The sequence below is a fragment of the Danio aesculapii genome, chromosome 5, assembly GCF_903798145.1.
Source record: "Danio aesculapii chromosome 5, fDanAes4.1, whole genome shotgun sequence".
NCBI lineage: Eukaryota > Metazoa > Chordata > Actinopteri > Cypriniformes > Danionidae > Danio > Danio aesculapii.
Window position 1 is genome coordinate 38,932,546 of NC_079439.1, and position 22,819 is coordinate 38,955,364.

The window sequence follows — 22,819 nt, forward strand, 5'->3', positions numbered from 1 at the left end:
TCTTGCTATTGGTTGAGCTGGAAACTACAAATTTGACGACCAATTTGATGATTTAATTTGATTTCATTAAATTAAAGCTTTTAATAAAGCTCTCTGTTTACACCAAGACTAGGAAGTTTACAGTAGTCAATGAACAACAACTGGGTAAAATAATTAACTGCTAATCACTTTAATAAGGAAAGAAATAGTAAATCTAATGTAAATGTGAATGAGTTGTGTAGTCTGTGATGAAACACCATGGCAACAAACAAAACCATCTTACTGTGGACGTTGTTATGCTGCTAGAAAAGGTTATTCATACAGAAGCATAATACAATTACACTGCAAATGCCACAAGCCTCCTGAGCTAAAAGAGCAAACTGAACAGAGAAAACAAACAAACACTCTTTGAAGCAAGTGAAAAGTTTATTTAAAGAGAATAAAGCATCTCAGATGGCGAGAGGCATGACATTTCCTACTGGAGGGGGAATTCAGACGATCTCTTCATCCAGCGCAATTGCTGAAGCTCAAAAGGATCTTTGAAGAGTGAGTCTTTAAGCGGCACTGCCATCATCATATTTAATAACCTCCTCTGTCTGAAACAGAAAACAGGAGCTTTAATCAAACCTCGGCTTAATAACTGTTTGAAAGTATTAAATTAAAATCATCATTCTGAAACCTCATCTGATCTTTATGACCTTAAGATGAACCTAATTTTGAGTTTAAACTGTGGGTGCTCCGGCTTCCCCCACAGTCCAAAGACATAGTGCTATAATTGGAATTGGATGATCTAAATTGGCCGTAGAGTGTGTGCTTGAGTGTATGAGAGAGGTATTGGGTTGCAGCTGGAAGGGCATTTTCTGTGTAAAACATATGCCAGAGAAGTTGGTGGTTCATTCCGCTGTGTCGACCCCTGATAAATTAGGGACTAAGCAGAAAAAAAAAAAAAGATGAATAAATATATACACTCACTTTATTAGGTACACATTACAAGTACCGGGTTGCCTTTAGAACTGCCTTAATCCTTCATGGCATAGACTCAACAATGTACCGGAAATGTTCCTTAGAGATTTTGGTCCATATGGACATGATAGCGTCACACAGTTTTTGTAGATTTGTCGGCTGCACATCCATAATGTAAATCTCCTGTTCCACCACATCCAAAAGGTGCTCTATTGGGTTGAGTTCTGGTGACTGTGGAGTCCATTTGAGTACAGTGAACTCATTGTCATGTTCAAGAAACCAGTCTGAGATGATTCAGGTTTTATGACATGGTGCGTTATCCTGCTGGAAGTAGCCATCAGAAGATGGGTACACTCTGGTCATGAAGAGATGGACATGGTCAGCAATAATACTCAGGTAGGCTGTGTCATTGACACAATGCTCAATTGGAACTAATGGGCCCAAAGTGTGCCAAGAAAATATCCCCCATACCATTACACTACCACCAGCAGAGACTCATCAGACCAGGCAATGTTTTTCCAATCTTCTATTGTCCAATTTTGGTAAGCCTGTGCAAATTGTAGCCTCAGTTTCCTGTTCTTAGCTGACAGGAGTGGCACTCGATGTGGTCTTCTGCTGCTGTAGCCCATCTGCCTCAAGGTTTGACGTGTTGTGCGTTCAGAGACGCTCTTCTGCATACCTCGGTTGTAACGAGTGGTTATTTGAGTTACTGTTGCCTTTCTATCAGCTCAAACCAGTCTGGCCATTCTCCTCTAACCTCTAACATCAACAGGGCATTTGTGCTCACAGAACTGCAGCTCACTGGCTATATTTTCTCTTTTTCAGACCATTCTCTGTAAACTCTAGAGATGGTTGTGCATGAAAATCCCAGTAGATCAGAAGTTTCTGAAATACGAAGACCAGCCCATCTGGCAACCATGCCACGTTCAAATTCAATAATCACCTTTCTTCACCGTTCTGATGATCGGTTTGAACTGCAGCAGATCGTCTTGACCATGTCCACATGACTAAATGCATCGAGTTGCTGCTATGTGATTGGCTGATTAGAAATTTGCATAAACGAGCAGTTGGACAGGTGTACTTAATAAAGTGGCCAGTGAGTGTATATGTGTGTGTGTGTGTGTGTGTGTGTGTGTGTGTGTACGTACATATACATATGTATATTCTTTCATTTATTTTCCTAAAACATTTTACTAAAAAAAAATAATTTTAATAACTATGTGTAAATAAATGTAAGCTGTTATTTGAAGTTGTATGCTGAAAATAACAGCTTTTAGATGCTAAACAGTATGCACTAATACACTGAAAAAAAAAATATTCAAAGATGATTCCTTGGATTTTTTAAAGTGGTGTAAACAATTTATTTGAGCTGAATTCAAACAAACAATAAGTTGAACATTACTAAATTTAATTTGTTTGTTTAAATTAAAACATATAAATTGTTTGCAACAAATTTGCAGAAATCACCTTTTTCAGTGTACCTTTTTGAGTATAAATGGGTATCAAATGTATGACATCTTATTGCAAAAAAAAGGCACCCCTACACCTATTCATATACACTTTTTTTTTTTTTTAAATTGAAAATAAATGCTAATCTCCGATCTGTTATGTTATGTGAAAAAAATGCTTTGTTGGACACGTGCCCTAAATCAGTTTGATTGTAATCAAAATTATCATGTGCCTTTTATTCTTTATAGCCAACTGTTGTTGCTGATAAATGAACATTATTTGCAACTTTGACTTCTAACCATGAATAGTGAGTGAAATCAGTAAGTGTGCTAACTACGCTCAATGTAAACAGACACTTCCTAACCTCATTACAGTACTCAAGTGACTCATGGTTTAAAGTTTTCAAAAACTAGTAGGTTATTCTGCTTACCAGTTTCTGACACAGTTGTGCCGGTGAGAGCTTAGAGCAGCAGGACGAGGCCCAAGAAACCCATGCTTGTTTACGATTCTCTTCTCCCTCCTTCTGCATCCTGCAGGACATCAAAAGGGTAACACTTTACAATGATGTATACAGTGAATGTAATGAATGATGTGTTCATTTGTGAACTAAAAATGTATTTATTATGAACTAATGATGACTTAATGCATGCGCTAATATTGAACTAACTTTAACTACAACATGTGTGAATAGCAGCTACCTTAATTACTCGTAAGTACATGATTGTTTGTTTGTAATGAATTAATTACCACATTAGCTTTTTGCTTAATTTAATCATGATGAACTCATAATATGTTAATAATTATATCACGACTTTACTTGAAGGGGAACATCGTCATTAACCCATTCTTATGCTTATTCTTATCATGAACTCCTTATGCAGATCCATTTAGTGCATTTACACTGAATAACAATAGAAACAATTTCCGTCAACGTCAACAATTAATGATGATGTGCCCCTCCAAGTAGTCACGACATAATTATGGTGGTTTGAGAAAGTCAACATACTGTTATACTACTTAAAGTTATTCTTCTTCCATTTTCTTCTTGTTTGACTATTTTAAGAAAGCATCTCATCCTAGACCGTTCCTACTACAACCACCAAACCAACTCAAAATCTCCAAACTATACTGAATTAAGTTGCTTTGTCTTCTCCAACTGATCCGCCTTACGGTATTCCAAAAACTGACCGGGAAAATTTGAAAAAAAGTCCCATTGAATTAACATTGGACCAAAATTTGTGACATCATAACTTGCGCCAGACTGTCATACAGACTTAAGGTTACACTCATTTAACTCAGACTTCCAATCTGCCAATCACTGATGACCTTTCAACTTACTAGTCACACCCTAACACTTACGGCACCCTAGCAACTGTCTCATAGAGTTCCATTGTAAAAAAAAACTGCCATTGACTTTACATTGGACATACTAACAACATACTAATCCATACTAGAATCATACTAATCTATATATATATATATATATATATATATATATATATATATAATATTTTTTTTAATACAAAAAAAAATATTATAAATAAAAGTATTTTTGTCATTATACAATTATTATTTTAAATAATCTTAAATGTAACTGGAAAACAACAAGACACAACTGGAGTGATGCTAAGATCATTTAAGAAATCTTTTGCATGAATATTAATTTCATTTGAATGAAATTCTATAGACAATTCAGTAGAATACAAAAAAATATGTTTTATAGAAGTATTTGTTGTCTTAGATGAGACTCATGGCAGAGAATTGGGATTTTAAGTCTTACCTCCCTGATTCGTCATCACTCCTTTTTGCTTCATACAAAAAAAAAAATCAATCGGGAGGCATGCTTATAAAATCACCATTATATTGTTTAAACTTTAGTTTTGTAAACTTGCAAAACAAAAAAGGCTTTTAGGCCGGTTTTACAACGCATGATCGATGCGTGAACAGCAACTTTTTTGGCCTGCATGTTAACTACAGGGACTCGCACCGGCAGAAGAGCAGCACTTGCGAGAGGCGCTTAGGTTCTCTGCGCACACGCAGAGATGCATCAGTTTGCTTTTAGATTAAACTACATTGATTTCACCAGCGTTGGTTCGGTTGCACGTAGAGAATTACGTCTTTATTTCGGAATTACCACTTCAATAAATACACCTGCATATGAAGTAAATCATATCTCAAAGCATTTACTGGGGCACATGCCCCAGTAAATTGGGTCTAGCGACGCCCCTGGCTAACATTACGCTAGTTTATACTAGAAACATGCTAGCAACATGCTAATTCATACTAGAACCATGCTAATGTATGTTAGCAACTGCCTAGCAGCTACTCAGAACACCTTAGCAACCACCTAGCAACCGTCTAGTAACACCTTAGCAACCACCTAGAACACCTTAGTAACTGCCTCGCAACACCTTAGCAACCACCTAGCAACCACACAGAACACCCTAGCAAAACCATAGCAACGACCTAGAACACCTTAACAACCGCCTTAGCAACCACTTAGCAATGCCTTAGCAACCACCCAGAACACCTTACCAACCACCTAGCAACACTTGGCAACCGTCTAGCAATGCCTTAGCAACCCCCTAGTAAAACCTTAGCAACCACCTAGCAACTCCTAACAATGCCTTAGCAACCACTCAGAACACCCTTAGCAACCATCTAGCAACACCTTAGCAGTGACCTAGAACACCTTAGCAACCTCCCAGCAACCCCTTAGCAATTGTCTAGCAACACCTTAGAAACCACCTAGCAACACCTTAGCAATCACTCGGAACAACCAAGCAACCCCCTAGCAACCAGTCAGAAGACCCTAGCAACCACCTAGCAACACCTTAGCAACCACCAAGAACACCTTAGCAACTGCCTAGCAACACCCTAACAACCAATTATCAACCACTCAGAACACCTTAGCAACCACCAAGCAAAACCTTAGCAACCACCTAGAACATCATATCCACCACCTAGCAAGAAACATGCCAATTCATACTAGAAACATGCTAACATATGTGTACTATGCCAACTGTTTTAAACTTCTTTAAAACTACTTCAGTTATTTAAACTTTAAAACTACTTTAAACCTTCAGACAAGGCTTTCTCAAGCCACCATAAAGTTTGTCTACGAACTTTACTTATCCAGTTAAACAGTAACAGCTTATAAGTTCATTTCATATAGCTTAAACCTAAATGTTAATTAATACATTCGTTTACAACACGAACTAAAAGTTAATTAAGGTTATTTACACACAAACTCATGTTGTAGTTAAAGTTCATGATTAGCGTATGCATTAACTCATCATCAATTCATAATAAACTAATATTTAGTTTACATATTCATACATCATTATTCATGTACTGTTATTGTAAAGTGTTACCAAGTAACCAGCTCCTTCCCTTCAAAGCCCCTGCCATTAAACTACATCTACTGATGATGCACTTTTCTAGTCTAAAGGCCTGTTCACACCAGGGACAATAAAAATAAATGTATTTTCATACACACTGTCAAATAAATAAAAATATGTATAATTCATTAATAACATTATATACAAACACTATACTGGGCAGCACAGTGGCGCAGTGGGTAGCACAATCGCCTCACAGCAAGAAGCTCGCTGGGTCAGTTGCCGTTTCTGTGTGGAGTTTGCATGTTCGTGTGGGCTTCCTCCAGGTGCTCCCATTTTCCCCACAAGTCCAAAGACATGCGGTACAGGTGAATTGGGTAATATAAATTGTCCGTGGTGTATGTGTGTGAATGAATGTATATGGATGTTTCCCAGAGTTGGGTTGCAGCTGCAAGGGCATCCGCTGCATTACATGTGCTAGATAAGTTGGTGGTTCATTCCGCTGTGGAGACCCCAGATTAATAAAGGGACTAAGCTGAAAAGAAAATTAATAAATAAAATAAAACAAAACAAATAAATAAATATCTTTTTTAATGTGTGATTTAATTCGGCATTACCCCCTTGTAACCAGTAGATGTCCTCAGTGTGCTACTAGCTCATGTGACGTCTATCTTTATTTAAAAATGTAATAAAGATTCTAGTGATCACAGTGGAATGAAAACAACAAACTATTTTCCTCAACATTTTCAAAAGAGGCAACACAAACTGGATACCAGATAATATTTTATTTTAATACTAGCCTGGCTTGCAAAACGTCCATATTTATATGATTCTTTACCATGGCATTTCTTATAATTACTAACTAATTGTATTCTAGATAGTCATTAACTAAGTCATTAATCCTTGAAAAGAGTGATTAACAGGGCTTCTCCACAATGTAGTCCATAGGTTTAGGTTGTGTAAATCCTTCTTATTTCAATGGATTCTGGGCAGTGGCGGATTTAGGCTTGGGCAATATGGGCAGTCGCCCAGGGTGGCATCGCAATCTTGCGACAGTACTGATTTTGGCTAACACTTTACAATAAGGTTGTGATAGTTAATGTTAATTACAGTATTTGTTCATGTTAGTGCATGTTAATTAACGGAAATAGAGTTGTGCATTGTTAGCTTGGTAACTTATGATGCATTAACTAATGTTAGCAAGCATGAAATTGAATGTTAATAATGCATTAGTACATGCTGAAGTATGATTAATAAATGCTGTACAAATATTGTTCATAATTAGTTCATGATAGTAAATACATTAACTAATAAAACCTTATTTTAAATTGTGCCCCGATTCTGACTATCCAAATAATATTGTCTTAATCGTTATAGTCATGATTTGATCGTTCCTGTTGTTCTGCGTTTATCCAGAATGATTTTAGGTTTAGAACTCTCGCTTGATTGTATTCTTTATAGTTATTGTGCTTGGTGTGAATGCACTGCAACTGTAACTTACAGAGTTGTGAACGCTGGCAAGTCCAGTTTGGAGTACTGCGAGCAAGTGTCCTCCAGCTTGGACAGAAAGGCCGTAGTCTTTTTCAATGTGCTCTCCTGTTTGATAAAATTTCAGAGAGGGCAAGAGAAAAAAAATGAAAGAATAGTTTGACCAGCAATACAACCTCTTAAAACCATTAATGTATCTTCCTCGCCACTGTTTAAAGCAGCTCAAGCGGTGGGAGAGAAGATGTGAGAGTAACGTGTCGCTGTTTGACAGTTTGGGTTGGCTGGCACTTGCTGGGTACAAAGAGCAGCCTGTCGCTCTGAATTAATTAAAATCTTGCACCACTGTCTCAGCTGGCAAACCAACTTGGTTGGTGCATGCTAATGATGTGAGTTCGTTTTCAGGGTGTAGATGTAGTTTAGTCCCTTCAATTAAATGCTCTCACCAGCCAATCTTCTCACTTCACCATTTACTGCATGCAGCAAACAGAAGGGAATGGATAATTGGAGGGTGAAAAACGGCATTAGATCAGGCTGCCTGTGAGATTTTAACATCATGTTTGAGATTTAAAAGAAGTGCTAGAGTTATGGCATATAAGATAAGGTTTCTTTAAAGTTATTTTACCCAACACTGTGCGAAACAGCATTTCTTCATGTGGCTTTTGTATTATTGTCAAAAACGCTTTGGAATCCATTAGCATAACATCTCAGAGCTCCGAACAAAGCAATCCCAATCTCAAAAACGAGATGAGGCTTCACAGCAAAATTAAGGCACTCATTGTCAAGTCAGAGTGTCATTGTGCCTGCGAATCATCTAGACATGCATCAGAAAGATCAAAGGCTCTCACAATAGCCATCTACGCAGGGTTTCAGCTATCTTACAGTTAAATAAGCAATTGAAATCTGAAGAATGGCTTGGTTGTGTAATTCCTATAACTGAAACCTGCTGCTAAACACAAAACATTTTCAAATCAGCTTGTTATGAAACAAGCTCTCCTGTCTTGGATCACATACTGGTACAGCACATGTCAGTTTCAGGCAAGTCTGGATCTATTTGGATGCTGGTAAAATGAAAATAGAAACAACAACAGTTGAAACTAATGATCCCTTCCAAAAAAAAAAAAAAAAAAAGAACTAAAAAGATAGAAATACTTTCAGAAATACTTTACAAAGATACTTTTCAGAAATACACTTTAAGAAATACTTGATAAAAATTTTTGATGTAGACTTTGCTCAATCTTCAGAATTATACAAAAAGTATAAGTGAAAAACAGAAAACGACAGTGCTGTCAGTATTTTTATTTCTAAAAGAGCATTTTTATCAGCCTTTTATATGTTTATTTTCAGTCATTTCACTTTAAAGGCAATGAAAAGAACAGATTTGTCACCATAAAAGTGAAATTACTAAACCTACACATGAGAGCCTGAGAAAAAGGCTGATTTTAGAGCACAAAAATATGGCAGTAAGAGCCTTCATCTGAGGCATTAGATGATTATGCCTTTGGTGGTTCTTGTGTGCTCATTCTACCCACTTGGCATACATCGCCCCAAATGCAGAACAGATTCAGATTCTGTTGCGCTTTACAAACATATTCCCTAATTTCATTACAACATAACTATTGAATTACTAATATATCATATCTCGGTTACAGATATAACCCTTGTTTCCTGAAGGAAGGATTTGAGGCGTTATGTCTTGTTACCACAGAGGCTGAATAGCCAGCTGAATGCAGTTGTAGAAGCCTGATATGTAATCTCATATGTTCACTTTATGTACTCATAATTATGGGAGTGGCTGCTCATGCAGATTGCTCATGCCATATTTATTGGTCCATTTTCATTCAATTCAGATTGATTGGTTCCCATACAATTCAGGGCTCCCTCCCGTTTGCAAGGCAAGAGGGGAGTTTGAGCTCAGGTAGATCTCGAGAACTCCCCTTCTTTAGTAGCTAATGAACAGATAGTGATTGCTCTTTAAGAGGTGACTACTTACTAGGAGCATGTCTATGGTGCTAATTTGGATTAGTCAATTAACTTAAGTTGCATGTTTTTGGACGGTGGGAGGAAACCGGGGAACCCGGGGGAAACCCACGAGAGCGCGGGGAGAAAGTGTAAACTCTGCACAGAAACTTTGGCTGGCTTGGTAAAGACTAGAACCAATGACATTCTTGCTGTGAGGCAACAGTGCTAACCACTGGGCCACCATGCCACCCATCTAAAAAAAGGAGGAGGAGTAGGGGTGGAAGGGGGGATTCTTCAAAACGTAGATGGCTGTTATATGAAACTTAGGGTATTTAGAGTGGCTTAGGAATCATCTGATTGGTGAATTATAAACTGAATAATGCGGGACCGGTTGCAAGCAATCATAAGCACGTGATCCTCTCAAAATTAGTTTATAAATAAACTTTACTTATAATATAATGTCTCCATTCATTCCTTTAGGGAACGAGGGTTACATCTGTTTCTGAGATTTTTTATTTTCATGCAACAACAAGCTCAGAAAAAGAGGGGATAGATTGTTGAATTGTTACAAGGGCAATACAAAAAGTACTTATGCCTTTAAAGTAGTAATAGGCTTTTTCGTTGTTGTACCAATACAGGGTAAATAGCTTTCTTTTTTTAATTGTGCTTTGTGATACCACTGTAATGACAGACCTTAATTTTTTTTCTTAAACTGTATAAGGACGCTGCACTTTGCAACATTGTGAAATCCTATCAATTGCTGGATTCACCCTCAAATGGACGTTACAAAGATATCATGTGAAAACATAAGCTAAAGCACCCTTTCAAAAATGAGAAGCAACCTCAGTGATTGTACAGATGATTAGTGTTTTCTGACCTTCTCTGTTAAACATGCAGAGGCATCAGCAGATGAGCAGCAGGCCATCACTGTGTCCCTGATTCGATCGAAGATGGTCGTCAGCACAGGCAGAGAAACGGTGGCATGTTTCACTCCAATCAGAAACAAATATCTGGAATCAGACAAATGAAATACACACGACACTTGGAAACAGGCTACTTTGTATTTCACCTGTTCTGCCTTACAATATAATTCTGTTCCTCTTCACTCAAAAAATATTTAGGCCCAACAAATAAGACTTATGTATTCCGAATGCATATAAAATTCCAATCTATTTGGATTACATACCTTTAACAATAGAACCGCCATGGGGTCAATTTTACCCATCACTGTTATTCAAATGTACATAAAAGATCCTTCAATAAAGCATTCAACCCTCCCAGTCATTGACTTTTTCTAAAATTGGCTTATTTTCAATTCCCAGATATTAAAAATTGTTTAAATAAAAATAGATTAAAAGGTGGGACATTTATACCTATAAGCACCAGCGTGGGTCAAATTTACCCACTATAAAAAAAAAAATGCTTGTATTTATGCACTGCTTATGTTTGAAATTACTCATCAATGACTTTTACTTTCAATTTTACTCACTGAATTAGTGGTTATAATAAATGAATAAAGTCACAATGACTAAAAGAAGTCAATTTGAAGAGCTATTACAAACACAAAATGCAACAAATGATGGAGAGTCAAGAGTATAAGTTCTGTATCAGAGTATGATGGCTCAAATGGCTCAAATCTCAAAACTCATAACCTACTCCTTAAATAATCTTGATATCCTGAAATAATCATTTCATGAGTCTAGACACTTTTTGTTAACAGTGGCGAAAAATAGTTAAATAGTATGTTGTTGTTTTTTTTAGCAATTTCTAAACAAAATTTGTGCTGGGTAAAATTTACCCACACTGGCAATTTTCAGAATGCTTCAACCTCCGGTGGTTCTAGTGTTAACATAACTGAACTAATAAACATTATGTGATTGATTTTTGTTAGACAAACAAGAACAATATTTATGTAATAATATCAATAAATCCAATGTGTTTTAAATGCTTCTTATTAATTCATCTATTGTGTGGAGTATAACGCTGGGTCAATTGCCCCTGAATATTAAGCAAACAAACCTTATAGAATTTAACTAATTTAACTAATCTAGTGTTTCTAAAGCTAGATATATTTATGCCATATTCATACCTTTGAACTGATTACAAGTAATAGTGTTCAATTTGAGCAGATTTAGATTGATTCTAAGGAATCTGATAAAAACATCAACAACAAAAAAAAAAAAAACTGACAAATGAAATAAAATCAAAATGTTACAAAACAGTTAATGATAAACAAAGTCACTTAAATCAATCTGATACTCAGTTTGAACTGCAGCAGATAGTTCTGACCATGTCTACATGCCTAGATGCTTTGAGTTGCTGCCATGTGATTGGCTGATGCGAAATTTGTGTTAATGAGCAGTTGGACAGGTGTACCTAATAAAGCGGCCAGTGAGTGTATGTCGTACTGCTGTGTGGTGCAAATCAGATGCAGTTTGTGTGTCAATAATTAGTTCACTGGGATGTCAGGGTCAGTGAGCATTTGACCCATTTATCATTCGAATGGCTGCTGGAAAGAATCAAATCATTAGAATGATCATTATTATTGGTAGCACTTTATTTTCACAATCCCCTTTAGACATTTTGCTGTTATATGTCAACTTTCAGTTGTGTTTTGTTAGACTGTGTGATTAATATATGCTTTTTACTTTTGTTTACGTTTTTTAGTTCTGGGCTTTCATCTAATATTTGGTCCCAATGTATATTCTAAATAATAATAATGGTATGGTTCTGTGTACTTATTGAACTCATGTTATTTTAAATAACTTTTGCTGCTGTTGAGGTCTGATATGGTTAGATTAGGGGCAGAATAAAGTTGGGCTAATAGGTAGGTAAAAATAAATTTGAAGAGTTTAGATGCAAAAACCTCTAAAAGCCACCTGATCTTTTCTTCCAAAATTAGCATTTTCCTCCGACTCCTGTGTGTAGGTTCAGTAATTTTACTTTTATAGTGACGAATAAGTTATTTACATTGCCTTTAAAGTGAAATAACTGAACATAAACAACGGAGGTTGACAAAAATGGTCATTTTAGGATAACATTTCAGATGGCATTTTGAGGTTTTTGCATCAGAACTCTTAATATATATATATATGTATAACAATATATATAATATATATATATATATATATATATATATATATATATATATATATATATATATATATATATATATATATATATATATATATATATATATATATAAATTAGTACAGAAATCAAATCAGTTACAAACGGGCTTACTGTATCATAAGAAAAAGTAGGTAATAACTGCTTCTGTTTTCACCTAATAGCACACTACTTTCTTTAATAAGTACATTGTTTACGTCAGTTGCTGTTAAATTAAGTGCAACTGCAGATGTAATTTCAGAAAGCTTTTTATATACAAGTACAATGTAAACAAGTGGACTGTATCAAATGGTTTATTTAAATAGACTTAAGATAAAGTGGGTCTGGAACAATTCTGTTTCACATAATTGTTGTAATTACAATAATCATCTAATACCTAAATTGTTTCAATACCGGGGCAGCACAGTGGCACAGTGGGTAGCACAATTGCCTCACAGCAAGAAGGTCGCTGGTTCTAGCCCCAACTGGGTCAGTTGGCATTTCTGTGTGGAGTTTGCATGTTCTCCAAATGTTTATGTGTGTTTCCTCTGGGTGTTTCGGTTTCCCCCACAAGTCCAAAAACATGTGGATTAGGTGAATTGGGTAGGCAAAATTTTCCGCAGTGTATTTGTGTGTGTGAGTGTGTATGGCTATTTCCCAGTGATGGGTTGTAGCTGGAAGAGCATCCGCTCTGTAAAACATATGCTGGATAAATTGGCAGTTCAATCCGTTGTGGCGACCCCAGATTAATAAAGGGACTAAGACGAAAAGAAAATGAATGAATGTTGCCCTTATTTCTGTTTTTGGTATAAGATTGCAGAAGGATGGTTTAAGAAGAATAACCAGGCAGTTTTGCCAGATGAATAATGGTAGTGACCAACAGAGCCTGGCTTGATTGGTTTGGGACTTGTGGAGCTGTGCATCGATGAATTTGCTCTTCAGTGTTTGAACTTTCAGCAGTGAAATTTAAACCACACTATGGTTTACAAGAGCTATGCTAAGCTGCTTTGACACAACCTGCATTGTAAAAGCGCTATATAAATAAGCATGAATTGAATTGAATTGAATTTAACTGGAAATGTACTATCATGCTGATTACTTTTTAGTCATTCAGCAAAATTACAGTTCAAACCGCTGTAGTTAAATCCCATCTTAACAAATTAACATGTCTACTGGGAAATGTACTTATTAAATGATTGAATCTTTCTAAGATATCTGCTAATGTTGAAATACATCATCACTTAAGTATGTTTTAAAAGTTATATAGAAACTAAAATATAGAAAAAAATAGAGACTAGAATACAAAAAATAAATAAATTAATAAATAAATAAAGATAATAAAAATTGAATGAAACAAATTGAATGAATAAAAATGAAACACTTAAAACTGTTTAAGCTGCAATTTTATTTTTATGTTCCACCACTAGGGGGTGCAGTTGGGCAGTGTAATGACTGAAGAACAAGAGTACACCTTTTAAATATCATTAGTTTAAATATTAATAAAAATTGTACCTACTTCTCTCATTTGTGTCAGAGCACCCTGTCTTACATTAATTTCACTTGTATACGCCCAGAAGCTACAACAAATGACCTGGTGTTAGCCCCCTGAAGCACTGTGCAAATGTCACCTTTAATGACACCAGGTTTGTGTGGGGCTCTTGCGTGCACACATTCCATGTCAAGTGGCTCATCTAATTACAGTTCAAGATAAATTAAACATAGGCTTCTGTGCATGGCTGTCTGCCCCTCTGCGAGAGTTCATTCTTTTCTGTCCACCCAGGCATGCAAGTGACTAAAGAAGCCTCATTCAGCACAGCATGCAGTGAATACGGTCACATTTCGCTAAATGAGAAAGGCATGAGGTGCTGATCAGAGAACAGCTTTGGCTTACTCATACAACTGAAACTGACAGCTGTGGGTGAAAGAAAAGGTCAAAGAATTCAGATCTTTGTTTGAGGGCAACCTGTCCTAATGCTTGGTGCTCCAGGCGAGCAATATTTGTGTAGGAAAATCAAATATGGGATCTCATACTTTTATCCCCTTTTCTACTAAAAAAATTGCTGAGCAAAGCTATACATTTATGCATAGCATGTATGTATCCCGCTCTACCTCTTGAAGTGAATACCGAAGTAACTGAAACTGCAATTCACTAACTCGCCTTTGGCGGCTGGCTCCAGGAACTCCAGATGTTCCCTGACAGCAATGCTAAATTGGCCAATTTTACAGCTGATAAAAATGTTTACAGCCCTTCATGACAACTGTGAGGGGGTGAATTTTTTTATAACTCATCCATTTCAGTTTTATTAAGTTACATTAAGTCTGCATAATTAAGGGCGGGGACACTTGAATGACAACTAGGTCTCACTTCTTGCTGTCTCGCCACCTCAACTGATTCCCGCTGATTAGCCGCTGAGCTCGGCATATACATTGTATTTTTGTTTTGTTTTATGTTGCTTTATACGGTCAGGTGCCTTTTGGAATTATTTCCTACAATTATAAGATAATATGGCATGCTGTGTGCACTTAATTGTGTTCACAACCCATTCAACTTGCCTCTATTTCCCAGGTGAGTGCAACTTTTATATACTTATATACAATATCTAGAAATGTTTTTGCTTTACTTAAGATAATTTATCATTTATATTTTTCTTTAGATCTGTAATGCACTTCAGAATCTGACAGATTGATTAGCTGTAGGCTATAGAACAGTCATCTGAAACATTGTCATACAGTGTTATGCCTGGATTTCATAAATAGCCTTGCATTTACTAACACAGACTATATTTCAGGTGTTTTGAAATAATTCATGCTTTTCTCCTGTAGAAAAATGTTATAAGAATAATGTTTTGTGGCTCAATGTATTACAACAGTGTTTTTAAAAGTCTAAACACTTCATTGAGATAGTGTACAACCAAGCACATGTGGTCATAACACGAACGAGTCGCAGGTAATTAATTATTAAGCATTTCTCCCAAAGAAAAACCTGTCTAAGCAAAATGCTAGCAGGCGTTTGTAGATCCACTAACGCTCCGCCTCTTTGCCCTTATTTGGTCACCCCCGGGGGTGCGATGAAGCACGAACAAAATGGTGACAGTTGACCACGCCTACTTGTAGCTTCATTTGCGCTCTTCAGAAACCTATGGGTGATGTCACGGATACTACGTCCATGTCTTTTACAGGCTATACAGGCACATCTCCCAATGTGTCATCCAGATGACACTGATGAAAGACCTATGTATTCATTCACTTATTCATTTTCTTTTCTGCTTAGTCCCTTTATTAATCTGGGGTCGCCACAGTGGAATGAACCGCCAACTTATCCAGCATATCACTAGGAAACATCCATACACACTCATACACTACAGACAATTTAGCCTACCCAATTCACCTGTACCACATGTCTTTGGACTTGTGGGGGAAACCGGAGCACCCTTAGGAAACTGACGAAAATGGGAAGAATATGCAAACTCCACACAGAAACGCCAACTGACCCAGCCGGGGCTTGAATCAGCAACCTTCTTGCTGTGAGGCGAACATGCTACCCACTGTGCCATTGTGTAGCCTAAAACCTATGTCATGCACATTTTTTGGGGATGCAAAAAGCTAAAACATTTCTGAAAAGCATTTATCCATATTCCATTTGACAAGACTGTACCTCTTTTTGGTACTGAATTGAACAAGACACTCAATATATCTAATATGAGGTTTGCAAAAATGCATTTTGATTAACTGGATCCAACCAAGTTCTCCAACATTTTGTTTACGTAAAAAATATGGATGTTTCTAGACCTCTGATTACCTCAGATGTTTGCACCCATTTCCCATACCTTGGTGGTTCGTCATACAGTAGTTGGATAGAGCGCAGTGAATGGCAGAGTACAACATATGAAGAGTTCAGATGCAAAAACCTCTAAATGCCATCTGAAATTTTTACCTAAATTGAGGACTTTCATCAGGCTCCAGTGTTTAGGTTTAGTAATTTCACTTTTATGGCAAAGAATAAGCTCTTTTTATGGTTTTCAAAGTGAGATAATGCAACATAAACAAAGGAGACTGAGAATAATGCTAATTTTCGATGGAAATTTCAGATGGCACTTAAAGGTTTTTGCATCTGATCTCTTCATATACATAAAAGAAAAACTAGATGTTGCTTTTATCAAAAGGAAAAAAAAGGGAAAAATTGTGTGAGACTGATAACGGCAGTAGGCAACACGGTGGATCAGTGGTTAGCACTGTCCCCTCACAACAAGAAGGTTGCTGGTTTAAGCCCTGGCTGCGTCAGCTGGCATTTCAGTGTGAAGTTTGCATGTTCGCGTGGGTTTCCTCTGGGTGCTCCGGTTTACCCAACAGTCCAAGGATAAGTGCTATAGGTGAATTGGATGAACTAAATTGGCTGTAGTGTATGAGTGTGTCTGAGTGTTTATGGATGTTTCCCAGTACTGGGTTGGGTATAACATATGCTGGAAAAGTTGGCAGTTCATTCTGCTGTGGTGACCACTGATGAATAAAGAGACTAGGCCGAAGGACAATGAATGAATGAATGATAACAGCAGCCAGAAGAGAGAAAAAACATAAAATTTACTGTCCTGCCCCCATATACACTGCATTAAAAAGCCTTGCATAAATGGTAATTAGTTTTTTTGTAATTTAATGCAAAGATGATATTATACATACGTAAATACATATAAATGACCACACATTAAAAAAAAATATATATATATATTTTAAAAACTATTAAGGATTTAAGATGCTGATGACTGTTAAACATGTCATAACAGTCTTGTGAAAAGGGTCCATTATTATTAAAGTGTGACTGCACACACAACCACAGCTGGAATTTTTGTTACCGTTTACTCAGATTTTTGTATTTTCATTCTTTATATTAGTATTACATTTTAATGTTTTATGTTACTAATTGTTTTCTTTGGTATCCTTGTTTTTTTCCTCTTTTTTTATTCTTAATACATATAAATGAACAAAGAATAAAAAACAAAAAACAAGATCTCAGATGCTGCACAGCACAGAAATGTGTCTGATCTGCATTATGCATATCATTGGGTCCCATGTGTTAAAGGGGTCTTTGATTATGAATTCACATATTGAGTTTAATAAGTTGGTAATGATGCTGTTTGGGCATAAACAACATTTAAAGCTATGATGCTCAATGTTCAATGCAACGAGAGATTTTTCTTTTACATTATTCACAAGCGCTTCAACACATGGCTTGTAAGGATTACAGTGAACATCTTCCTGGGTGATTTTCAGTTCTTATTTGTGCATCCACATTTCCTCTCCTCACTTCCTTTGGTTGAGTCTTGAGCTCTACCCCACACATGATTCGAGAGAAGGATGCAAGGAAAAAATGCAAGTTGGACAGAGGAATTGTTTCAAGTGAAATGATTTCCTCACTTCCTTTAACGTCACTTGAAAGCAACGTCATTTAATGAAAACTGTACATCACCCATTTTGTGTGCATGTGTGGATTCTTGAATATTACAGATAAGTATTTACATTACAAAGACTCAATCTCCACAAAACACCATGCTTGTCTATATTTTTTTTAAATTTATGATTAACAATGAATTATTTACTGTTATTAATTGCTTATTGTTGTGCTGAAAAGTATCATAAAATGTTCGCAGGAGCTGTGAAAACTAACCGCATTTACAATCATTTAATACTCAATCTTTACATTAGTGTGTGTTTGATTTTTCAATGGAAGTTAGTTATTATTGGCGCAGATGTGAAAGCGGAGGAGCGGAGGAGAATTTCCATGCTCATCACGTTATGTCAATAAAACACTTCCGCAAAGGATCCACCTGTGTATGCTCACTCATGCCTTCTCAGGAAGCCTCCTCTCTCCTTTTCTCCTCATGGTGCAATTAGAGAACTGAGATGTTTTACAAGATGGCTGAGCTCGATCGGTTTTCAGGTTGTAAGTGGGAGGATGGAGGAGTAAGGAAATAAAAAAGGATTTTGAGAAGCACATTTTGTGTATTTCAGAAGGACGGGCTTCATAAGATCACGAAGTTTTTAGGAGAATGGAAATTAAAAGGTTAAATATTGTACAAAACAAAACAAAACAAAAACAAAGCATGAACCCCATACAAACAAACAAGTCTTTGAAAACAGCTGATTAACCACTGCTCTTTTTTAGGGGTGTATTTAAATAAAAAATAAGATAATGACTTTATAAAGTAGAACAACTGACACTGATAAAGCTTACAGTGTATCTTAAAAAAAACAACAGAGACTTTGAATTTAAATAATGGCAAAAATCTATTTGGTACAGTATTACTGTATTTAAACAGTCAGAATGACCGCTGCAGCCAATCTAGTAGTTAGAGTAAATAAGTCCGCATTTCCAGTGTTAAAATGTAAGATGACTCCACTACTTTAATATGTAAGTCTTGACAGCTCCATTTATCTGCTGAAGTTCATGGAGGAAATTTAAGGCTCAGTTGTTGCCAACATTGTCATGATGCAAGCGGTAAAGTATACTGGTAACAATTTACAGTCACAGTACTAATAAATAATGAAGTACTAATATGTAAACTAAACATTATTGTGAACTAATGATGATTTAAGGTATACGCTAATCAAGAACTTTAACTACAACATGTGTCACATGTGTTTATGTGTGAATAACAACTATCTTAATTACTTGTTAGACCATCTTTGTTAATGTAATTAACACTTTAGCTTTAGCTAAATGTAACCAGCATGAACTCATGACCTGTTCATGTATCTTCATTACATTATCGTTAATTAAATTTTAACTACTCATGAATATCATTGCTTATATGTATAAATATTTATTACCATACTAAATCTGTCAGAGAATTGTCATGACAGTAGTATGATAACGTTTGTCACACACGTCAATATGTTAAGCATTTTCAGCACCATTTTCATTTTCATAAACTCAGACTTATGAAAAAGGGTTCACATCCTTGTAGAATTTATAATTGCTACTTACAAACATTTTTATGAGACATCTACAACCTCTATAATGTGATCAGATGATTAATTTAAATGAATGGTGTCAGTAAAAAAAAAAGTTAGTGTTCCATTTGGGACGACACTAAACTCTACACAGTTAAGGGTATAAATGCATAAGTATATTTTGAATAAGTGCATTGTGTATAGTGTGTAATTTGGGACTACAACGAACACTAACTCTAAAATAAAGGTTCCAAAAGAGCAGTAATATAGAATAACCATTTTTGGTTCTAAAAGAAATCTTTCAGCCAATGGTTCTTAAATGGGTCAATCATTTAGTGTTCTATTTTAATGATCTAGGTGCAAAGTCTAAAGCACATTGCACAAAAGCATTAAGGGAATGTCTGAAGTATGAGCCTCCTCTATTCTGCCTCTTTATTTTCTTTTTACTTTACTTTTACTTTTTACTTTACTCCTTTACTTTTCTGACTAAGTGTTGTACGCACTCCACTGAAGACATCCATTAGCCTACATATTTCATTTAGGTTGTTAAGCGTAAAGATTTGTTTTAAAACTATTTCTAAATTCAGTTCTGATTTCCAGCAAATAAATAAATGAACAATAATAATGAAGTGTGGTCATATACAAACACACTTCCTATTTTTTGTTTTTATTAAAACAAATATAAATATGCATATAATAAATAAGACTGTTGATAATAACATTATACAAATGCAAATCGTTATAAATAAACTGAAAACAGCACCCCGGACATGAAGAAGGCAGTGGTAACATTTTAATCCTTTATTTTTTTTCATATGTAAAGATATTTGTGTGTTGCTGTACATCCTGTGTGTATTAAGCAATGTATAAGCGATGGACCTGCATAGGCACATAACTAACGTGCTCTGCGGTGGACTTTAGACCAGCTTTTATTTGGTCAATGGCGCGGTCTATTTCAACTTCTCAAAATAGCAATGCGCCAACAATACGCCTTAACGCACCTCCTTTTTAGACCAGCACACCCATAAGTCCACAATGTAATGCAAATTAATTTGCTATTTCAACAACGTGGTGTATAACGTGAAAATTAGGGTTATGCTGGTCTGAAAATAGCAACAAATTGTGACACATGCGTCTTGCGCCTTGTGATAGGGCCATTAGTGTGAAAAACAATAATTTTTTTAAAGAACATTTATTTCAATTTAAAGAACTTTTTGTGGAACTAAATAATTCCACAAAAGGTTCCTCATATAACCATTGTTGTCAATAAAGAATCTTTATTTTCAAGAGTGAACCAGTTAATCAAGGTCTTTATTGCCATACTAAAAACCAGAAAGGAGTGCTGAAGCAAGGTGGAGCTCAACTATGCCAGACAGTTTCCCTCCAGGACTGAGTTTAGACATCCCTGATTTAAACGTTCATATAGTGTTGCCATAGAAACACACGACTGTAAATCTGACGTGTTCCTGCAGCCCAAATAAAGCTTTGGTTTTCAATTAATCACAAGAGGCTTCAATATCTGATCATAATGCCAATTATTCACAGGTCAGATGCGTTTTCTCATTTGTAAGCATTTAGAGTCATTTTAATATGATCATATTGAAAGCTACATTATGAATAATACATGACTAGTTGCACTTTTGCCCTTTGAGAGACTAGCTAAAGATTAAAATCAAGAGGATCGCTTTTCATTGGGAAAAAAAGGGGGCAGCATGACTGTTCCCAGAGGCCTTGTATTAAATATGAGTTAGTGTGTGACAGTGAACCTGCCAATTATACTACTATGCATCACTTTAGCATTTACATGCCATTAGTCAAAGCATATGAAAATATACTATAGTGATTGCAAGGTCTTCCTTCAGAAAACTGTGGCACATCATAATGAAATAAGCTGCAAATATCTTTTCCAGTTGACCTTTCTATTAAGACACGCATGAGTTCACTACCTCTGAATATTTGATGAATATTAAATAAGCACCTGTCAATCCCATGTGGTTGAGCTCCATTGCAAAGCTGGGATGAAACTGGATTTGCTACATCTGGAGATTGATGGGACTGTCTTTTTAAGCCATCCACACAGGGAAGAGACTCTAGCGCAGGTTTATTGCAGCACCTCCGCAAATCCTCTGACACCGCAGTCGGTTTGGATTCATCGCAGAGGACGTTATGAACGCTTGTTATCTGTCATGAAAGGAAAAGAACAATGAATGAGTCACTCCAGCTGAATTTCATGACAAAATAAGTTCTGCTGCATTTCCTTCCATGTGCTCCTCCCTGCAAACATAAAGTATAATCTCCTCCCATTATTTCATTTGTTGGTAGTTTGATATAACTGCTGCATTTATATCAATTACCTTCCAAACTGAAAAGAGCAGCATTATGTGACTTCTGGTATTGATATGAAGCGCACGATTCACTTAAGGACCAAGTTTAGACCAGGCTATACAAATAAATTTAGAGTAAAGGAAAGAAAAAGGGAATACAGTAAATCCATATTAATTATGAAGCAGTATTAATATGTATAATATGTAATATACCTCTCCAAATAGATCTGGCAATATGATTGTCTCAATAACTTTTTTTTTTGCTCTTCATTGTATTTTACTCAACACTGTGTTGTACAGAACACCTGCTCCTCTGAATCTGACCGTTTCCCTCACCTCTTCAATAATACATTCAGGTTGGGGCCGCAAACAGCATTTTTCAAGCCCGGAATGGGTGAGATTGGACAGGACTGATGCCTCTTCAAAGGAAAGCCCCAGGAGACTTCCATAATATGCTGAAAGCCTATAAATATGACACAATTTGAATGCGTAAGACAATATCAGCATCTAATTAAAACACTTATAATGGACTCCAGGCTACTAAGCAGTAAACACACACATGCTAGCTGCAAGTGGATCACGTCCTTGGTGCTATAGGCATTATGAGTAAATAATAATAATAGTACAAAATAAACAACTTAAGTTCAACATGAAGTAAGTGTGATGTATTTCTCAGAAAAGTTATTTTCTCATCCTCATGTTGCTCACAAACAATATTCTCTCTAAAAAGAACGAGTTACAGTTCATGGTGTCCATAGAAAGCACTATAGAAATAACAGAGATATGTTCAACATGAATTTATTTTTGTTTGTATTTTTTGTACAGTACTTTAAATGAAACATTAAATGCACAATCCTTTTCCCATTCATTATTACATAACTGGTGTTTTAGAATCCCAAGCCTATACATAACACGAGTTGATCTCTAACTGTTATTCTGATACTTTAAAGCAATTATTTCCATTACTGCAACTGTCATATTTTGGTGGTTATTATCTGAAGCCGATGTCTAACATACTTTTTCTGTTGGGGCATTGTAAAAGTGTCTCTGACGTGCCATTGATTGTCATCTACTACGTTGCATTATACAAGACAAAACAATTGATTCTTATGTCCTTGAAGATCATAGTTATTACAAACCACAGCGGCACATTATGTCAAGCAACTCATGTTAAAATCGGGTTGATATTGTGTAGTCTGTACATGGCATGTAAAAAATGCTCTGTGGGGGCAGTAATAATGTGCTGTTGAACTGTTTGGGAAA

General features: G+C 36.0%; 1 protein-coding gene across 1 annotated transcript in view; it reads right to left on the bottom strand.

Moving 5' to 3' along the window:
• Positions 1 to 386: 386 nt before the first annotated feature.
• Positions 387 to 22,819, bottom strand: part of gc (GC vitamin D binding protein) — a 42,889-nt gene continuing 20,456 nt past the window's right edge. The window contains exons 7-12 of the mRNA XM_056458156.1: positions 21,893 to 22,019; positions 21,211 to 21,413; positions 10,057 to 10,189; positions 7,234 to 7,328; positions 2,822 to 2,921; positions 387 to 575 (exon numbers count right to left, since the gene is read on the bottom strand). Of these exons, the coding sequence (XP_056314131.1) occupies positions 534 to 575; positions 2,822 to 2,921; positions 7,234 to 7,328; positions 10,057 to 10,189; positions 21,211 to 21,413; positions 21,893 to 22,019 (700 nt within the window). The 3' untranslated portion in view covers positions 387 to 533. The remainder of the gene's footprint in view (positions 576 to 2,821; positions 2,922 to 7,233; positions 7,329 to 10,056; positions 10,190 to 21,210; positions 21,414 to 21,892; positions 22,020 to 22,819) is intronic.